At 29.6% G+C, this 8,035-nt stretch overlaps 1 protein-coding gene across 1 annotated transcript; it reads right to left on the bottom strand.

Annotated features, from left to right (window-relative positions):
• Positions 1 to 5,531: 5,531 nt before the first annotated feature.
• On the bottom strand, positions 5,532 to 5,930 carry LOC111614559. Its single transcript, XM_023355930.1, has one exon. It carries the CDS (start codon positions 5,913 to 5,915, stop codon positions 5,547 to 5,549), a length of 369 nt encoding a protein of 122 aa, XP_023211698.1. The 5' UTR covers positions 5,916 to 5,930; the 3' UTR covers positions 5,532 to 5,546.
• Positions 5,931 to 8,035: the final 2,105 nt, after the last annotated feature.

The following is an 8,035-nucleotide window of genomic DNA, read 5'->3' as shown; positions in this document are numbered from 1 at the left end:
TCTTGAACAATTAATTATGACTGATTAGAGTGTGGGCTAATAATAAAATAGACGAACTGGAATATAAATTAGGATCATAATTATTGTAGTTGTCTAAGAAATTAGCAGAATTAAAAAAAAAAACAGTAGTAATACCATCAAACATCGATGATGTAAAGAAAAGAACTCTGAGAATATTTGAAAAGGCATACTAAAAATTGTGTCAGCAATAAATGAAAAGATTTAAAAATTATAAATTAAATGGAAAGTACTGTATTCAAGAATTACGTTAAAAGTTTAAGTCTTATTCAACAAGTTAATTAAAAATTAATTTTATTATTCTTACGTTTATTCTCGTAATTGTTATTACTGTTTTCTTAATTTACTACTACAACACTAATAAAATATCGATTTATTCCAAAGGAAGAAACCGGGAATTCTCATCGAAAACACAAACTTTCGTCAGAAAACTTACATCAATAGTCACGGAAGATATTCATACGAACTGGACCCACGAAAAAGCCAGCCGCGCGTTCCACAGNGTAATACAACTTCAAAAAATAACAAATTTTATCACATTCATTAATATGTCAAATCTTTATATTAAAATTTCATAAATTAGGTAATACTATTTAACTATGATTTATTATAAATTATATCAATGTTATTCAAACTTTAAGGAAATCGTAAGTTAAAAACAGAGTATTTTTATCTTATCTATTTTAAAAAATATGACATCAGATGTTTATCTTGACTCAACAAATTTGATTTGCAAATCTGATCACTACTTAAAAAATCAATATAGAAAACTAAATTAGATGAAATTTTTTCCACTTAAGTAACTTGTAGTTATTATTGTGACAACCATCATTAATTAATTGCTAGCTCAAATTATTAGAAAATTTAATATCTTTCTATTTAAAATAATGAAAGATCTAATCAATATACTTCTAAGAAGTCAAAAAGAAATATTTTTCTTTATGCTTATACAGAGTGTATCAAAAAGAATAGAGTTTTAAATTTGTATTTGTCTTACTTGCAGTATAAAATAATAAATCATATCAGAAATAAATACTTTGTACATTTTCCTTTCATAACACACGTGACAGTGCTCAACATAGGAACCTTTTGTTACATAGCACACATCCAACTGGTAGTCCAGTTCTTCCCCAATTCCTCCAAAGACCCCCTATTGAATTTATTTTTGTGGGGTATGTACAAGATTGAGTTTGTGTGCCACCATTACTTTTGAACATACCAGACTTAAGACACAGGATCGTTGAGACTGTTGCACCCACCATACTGGGCATGTTGAACAGAGTATGAGAAGAACTGGACTACTGATTGGATGTGTGCCATGTAATAAAAGGTTCAGACATTGAGCACTTGTAATGTGTGATATAAAAGCTTTTACATTCCCCTTTCATATCAGGTATCATTTATTATTTAATACTGCAAGTAAGAAGGGTAATGAAACAAATTCTACATATAGATACGATAAAGTGAAAGATAAAACTGATTAGAAATAATGAATATAAGGAAATATTTCTTGAAAAATTTGTATATAAATTCCAAATCATATAACATCTGCAGACAAACAGAAATAATGTTATGATAATTAAATTTAATTCAACTTTAATGTTAAATCATTACACACAGAAATACAACCAATAAATTTTACTTTTTAAATATTTAAAAAGTAAAAGCAAGCATTAAATAAAAATTATCCAACAATGAAATTCAGAGAAAAAAAAATTACCATTTTTGAATCCTCTACATTTTCAAAATAAACAAATGCAAATCCACGTGATCTTCCAGTCTAAAAATAAAAAATTTTATTTAGAGTCAAACTCAAATTTAAAATATGAAATATAACAACTGTTAATTATATTTTAGTTTAAAATATTTGTCAAAATATTCAGCTTTAATCACAAATTTTTCAACTAAAATCTTAAATTTCAGTATGTCTAATTCAAGATTTTCATCTATCCAAAACATTATATTATCTAGGTTATGAAATAATACAGTAGAGCATCGTTTATCTGAATCAATTGGGGACAGGGGTTGTTCAGATAACTTATTTTTCGGATAATTGACTATGTATGAAAAAATATATTAACCTATCCCGTAATGAAATTTTTCTCCGTTGCATGTCGCTTCGCATTGAATTTTCATCAATGTTAAAGCCTAATATAAACTTTTTAAAATAATAATCGTGGCTATTGTATCGTTAAAAATTATTTCTTTATTTTGTACAAAAATAAATATATTGAAAAATATAAAAACAATAAAAAATTATACTCAGAAGTTAATTTAGTATCAAAAACATAAAATATTTGAGTAGCTCAAGACATAGCTAAAGATTGCAATGCCACAGTACTGGCGAAAATTTAAATTTACCGACTAGAATTCTTTCGGATAACCGACCTTCAGATAAACGACGTTCTACTGTATATACAGCGGGTGATCGGTTAACGGTTTGAACTATGAACAAATCGTATAACAAACACTTTTGAAAAAGATTTTATGTTTGGACAATGAACACCTCGCAGAACAAACACAAGAAGAAGCAACATAAAATAATGAATACTGATTGGTCTTCCCTTGTCTTCAGACATCAATTCCGAACTTTTCAAAGCACAGGAGACATCAGCATCGATGCTCAACCCGTTACATACTGATCAGATAGTATTCCTCCAAACTTTGAAACTCTCCCTTGTAATTCCAGCCTTTTATTTTTCTGACAAAATTTTTTATAGTAGTAACAAAGTTCCAAGGATTAATTTTGTTGATTAAATCAATATTATGACCATACAAATAATTTTGGGCCTTGTTGGACAATTAAAAAGGATAATTCTGCATAGACCCAAAATTATTTGTATGGTAATAATATTGATTTAATAAATTTTTTATAGTATTCGCAAGACTGTCGGGCAGGCACTCGTTAAGTTTTGCATTGGTTTTTATTTTCGAGAGGTGAGAGTATAATAGCAAAGGTAGAGAGTGGGCAAAAGATGTCTGATGTTGCAAGGCAGTATATGGTTTGAACAGATTTACAGTAGGCCACAGTTCAATCTTATCTAATATCCCATTCACACCAAGCATTTTGATCTAGATTGTGACCAAGGTTGGCAATTATGCTGTGGCGACCTCTCTCAACACGATTGAATTTTGTTTCAGTCGGGATTGAAACACAATTCAAATCGTGATTGACTCAAGAGAGTTCTTGAAACTAGATCCAGTCATAAGAGAGCTCCCACAATCCCACACGCACAAGAAAATACAAGATGGCTGCAGAACACGTGTCGGGCTATCAACAAAGAAATAAAAAAAAAGACATCTGGAGAAATGATGACATCTGTCTATTATTAGATATATGGCAAAAAAGTATTTATTTCTAACCAAAACTTTCACTTTGTTGGTGTTCGTGACTTATCGCGTAGTTATGTTAGTTTTATCATTGCGTGTAATAGCTGGGTTCTTCTCAAGCGGACTGCCTGTGCAAACAGCTCGACGTTCATCTGGCAACAGTTACAATCCAGATTGTAGGCAAATCAAGATTGAAGTGAGTCGTGGATTGTGTGCAAACATAGTATAAGAAAGATACATTATAATCAAGAAGACTCAAGCAGCTAAAGGAATAACAAAAATCACATCTGAGAAATAAAGAACATTGAAGAGATCATAATGGAACTTGAAATGGATCTAACAACAGAAAAACACCAAGAACCCTTTAATGAAAAACAAGAAACTTTGTGAGTTATGTTTTCTTCTGAAAAAAAGGATTAATACCAATATCTGCTATTAAAGATCTTTCAAAGTGGGAAAATGTCAGAACAACAGTCTTAGAATGGCATCCAAATCAGGTTGAGGTTAATAGGCTTGGGATCTCTACAATTACACAATGATATTAATTACTTCTGAAAAATCCTGAAGAAGAGAGAAAAACAATCAACATTATACACATTCTTTAACCTCCATAAATGAAAAAAAAACACAACTAATAAAAATGCAAGACTGTATGCAGGTGTTATCATTATTACATATAAATAAACATAGTAAGAAAGCATATATTTTTTATTTTTTGGAGTTTCCAGAATGAATTAATCAAAATTCCGATAAAAATCTACAGTAAATTGATAATCAATTAACAAAGAATTCAGATCATCCATTCCAAGACTTTGTTCCCTATGTTCGTTAACCAATCACCTAATATATATATATAAACAATATAATATCTTATATATCTCAAATAACAATAGCATTAAATGTCAAAATTTATGTGTTTTACTATATGAATTTTACTGGAAACTATCAAATTTATTTTTCAATATTTAAAATATGATATAATTTGCACAATCATACAACAACACAGTACTTTTGGATATATCAAAAATTATGTAATCTTTGATATTTAATAAATTTACTTGAAAAAAATAAATGCAAAAGGCAGTTCAACTTCTGTCCAGAATTTCAGTAAACGGCAATGGAACTTTGTATTACATAGACCAAATTTATGTTTCTTATTCCCCTCCACAAGCTAATATTTTTCCCACTGTCTTGGCAACAATCTTTTGCCTGCAGTTTTTTGATTGGTGTCATAGTATAACCCTGTGAAAACTGCAGGTTATCAACAGATTTGGTTGATAAATTCTGGATCACCTAATCTACAATCAGTCACTGTGCAATTATCACCTTTTAGCTCTTTGAAGGAAGCTTTGGGAGACAGGAGAGTCACCCAAAGTACTGAAGTCTAGCATTTAAAAAATGTTACACATTCCAATCTATATAAATAAAAATGTAAATGTTCATTTGTTCAAAATCTTAATCTCCAAAAGTTCTTCACCGATTGATTTGAAATTTTGACACAGCATTTCTTTCGAATACACGCGTTTTTACATCAAAATTCCCCCAAGGGAGAGAGAGAGAAAGTTAAGGCTTAACCTGAAGAACGGCCTCTACAGTACTATTTTAGATACAATTTTTTGTTTCTGGTGGTACTAACTTAATTTCCAAATGTACAATATTTATGTTTTACGATTTTTTAACCAAATATTCGAACTGTTTTAAATTCAAATTTGTTATTGCATATTGGTTTGATTATTCGCGTTTTTCATGAACTATAGAGGGCGCTGTATTTTTACAAAATGGCTACTCTATCTGGGTCGTTTGTTAGTCGTCAATGTAAAATGAATTATATATTACTATCTGATATAATGAAATATGCTACTTGTAGCAGTTCATCGAGAAATTTTATAGAAGGAGAACAAGTATTACTAGCAGGACACGTCATTTTATGTGGTATTATCGAGAAAACCGAGCAAGATCGTTCTGTACATTTTTGTGCTCTTTGTCTGCAAACATCAGCATTGACTTCTATCCCACACAAAATTACTGGAATTTTAAAGTTTATCGACATATCATATAAAATTGAATAGAATTACATTTTATTGAAGATAATCCTATAGTATAGGTTAAAAACGAATACAAATACTAAATTACTTTATACTTAGACTCTATGCAATCTTTTTCAGTTTGATTTTTTAATACTATCGAATTACAATAATCTAAACATATTTATAAAAACATGATAGCATACATGACAAAATATAATCTTCAAGAGTAAAATGTTTCGAACATACTACCATATACTTCGTAACTTTTTTGCCAATTCTTAGCAGTCGAATCCACTCTTTCCGTCGGTTACATTTCTGAGATTCTCCGAATTCTGATTTACGAAAAATCATCTGTTTTTCATGTGGGAATACATGAAAACTTATATCGGGATCGCGTATGGCTTTGGAATTACAATTTGGAACACAACAGAAAGCTTTACTTTTACTTTTACTATTCATCTCTACTGTTGACAATATACGAAGAACATTCAAACGACCCAGATAGAGTAGTTCTGTTTTTAAACACCAGAGGGCGAGCATCCGGTGAAAAACGCGAATAGAATGATTGTAAATGTTCCAGAAAATTGATCAAATTGAAAATGTTTCTTTGAAGCAGTAAAATGATTCTCAGCAATAAGGGATATGTGTTATATAATGTTATAAATTAAATAATTACCATGGTTGTTGAAATACTGAATATAAATGGTGTTAAGCAAAATCACAAGGGTACCAATTCGTCGGCACCCTAGTAAAAATCGATTTTTGTAAAATTTAACAACAGATGTCAGCACTTGATGGCAGCATCTTCTCTAATTCTGTTTCACATATTTTTGTCCAGGTAGTGTTTTGTTGATTTAAAAAATGTTAGTTAATGCTTTTTTTTCTCACTTTATATCTTTGTGATAATTTTTTTATTTCGTTTTTTGTATTTTAATGCAATAATATTACTATATTACATTCATTCATGCTGTAATAAGTTCATTCAGCTATAAAAAGTCAATGTATTATAAATATTCAAGTTGTGACTTCCAGACATCTTATATATTTTTTGTTCCTATTGATATGCTCTACAGATCGATTCCAGTCTCAATTTGCTACATTTGTCCTAGAATTGTGCCTAACTGTCCACCCGAAGCAATCTAAGAAAAATATTTCGGATAAGGCTGTACTAGCAACATTTGTATCCTCGATTTTAGAAACAGCCATTTAGTTCTAAACGAATCGTTCGAAAAGTCCAACGAAATAAGAATAACGATGACGTCATTCTCGTTTAACTCGTTCGACTTTACGAACGTACCCTTTATTCGAATCAACTCAAATTAATTCGATCAATCATCTTTATATTCTAAAACAGTAAATTCTCTCCATGTCCACTTCTATAAGACAAATATTTATTATTTATAACAGAAAAAACTGTATTAATACATATATATTTATTTAGGCAATTTTCACGACGAATGTTTGATCACGTGACAAGTTAGTCCGTGCCATCATCATAAAGAAAATACTTTTACTTACAATAGAATACCGATTATTAAAACAGAAACAAAATATATAATAAAAATATAAATAAGCAAGTTAAAATAAAATAACAAAAATTCCATTTTTATTATATTAATAAACTCATTTCCTTTGGTCAAAAGAACGCTCAAACCATTGTTCTAAGAAAACAATATTTCGAATGAAAAAAATACCAATAACTTCCACTCACCTCTCTATCACACATCCTTTTAAACAGGGGCTAAACTGTCAACAAACAATTTTCAGAACTTAAGAATTTTAAATTCTCAGCCGAATTTATTCCAAAAAGACTTACTCTCGCAATCTGTCTTTCGATAATAACTAACAACACGAGTACTCAGAAATTTAAAATTTTATTTAATTTATATTATTTATTAATCGTTATGTCATAAAATTTATTAATTCGATAAATATAACTTAAATTGAAGGTCTATTTGATGATGACTCATTCTATGCCACTCACTTTTATCATGGAAATTGTGAACGAGGCTAAATCAATGTTGCCGCAATGAAATTTCAAAACGTACTGAAGCGCCTTCAAAAAATGTACTGTACTATTTTCCTTCAAAATGTACAGTACTAGTTCTATGAATACTTTGTTTACGTGCCTATATATATGTTAGTCCTACGAATTTTTGTTTATAGCGTTTTTTAAATTAGTTTGCCATCATATATTCGATGTGTTTTGGACATGTCTAGCATGTATGTCTCTATTGAAAATATAATTAAGCGGAAAATCGTTGGTGTATCCTTTATAAAGCATTACCGTACTCGAATATTTGTAGTCTTGGGAAAAAAGTGGAAAGACAAATTTTTACGAAAACGGATACATAAATCGTAAATTTAAGGAAAATAAATTCTAGAGTTTTTTCTGTACCTGTGCATCTCTCTCATTCATTAAATTTAGTTGTAAATGACACTGTCGAAGTAACGGTTAATTTTTTAACATTATACAAGAATTGTACATGTTTTTTTCTACATCCCCTTAAAGATGGGATGTACGAAATCGTAATATCACAGGTTTAACATCGAAATCCGTGAGTAATATAAAATCGGAGAGCGGAATAAATATATCAAATATTTTAATGGATTTTTTAACTCCTGTCAACTATACGGAATTATCGTAAAAACATACCAGT

The sequence above is a fragment of the Centruroides sculpturatus genome, unplaced genomic scaffold (genome assembly GCF_000671375.1).
Source record: "Centruroides sculpturatus isolate CEXI.00-Female unplaced genomic scaffold, Cexi_2.0 scaffold1993, whole genome shotgun sequence".
NCBI classification, from domain to species: Eukaryota; Metazoa; Arthropoda; class Arachnida; order Scorpiones; family Buthidae; genus Centruroides; species Centruroides sculpturatus.
This window is presented reverse-complemented; position numbering and strand designations above follow the sequence as displayed.

What these genes read in the sequence shown, in the direction of transcription:
- LOC111614559 (XM_023355930.1), bottom strand. Translation starts at nt 5,915, where the DNA reads ATGCTCGCCCTCTGGTGTTTAAAAACAGAACTACTCTATCTGGGTCGT.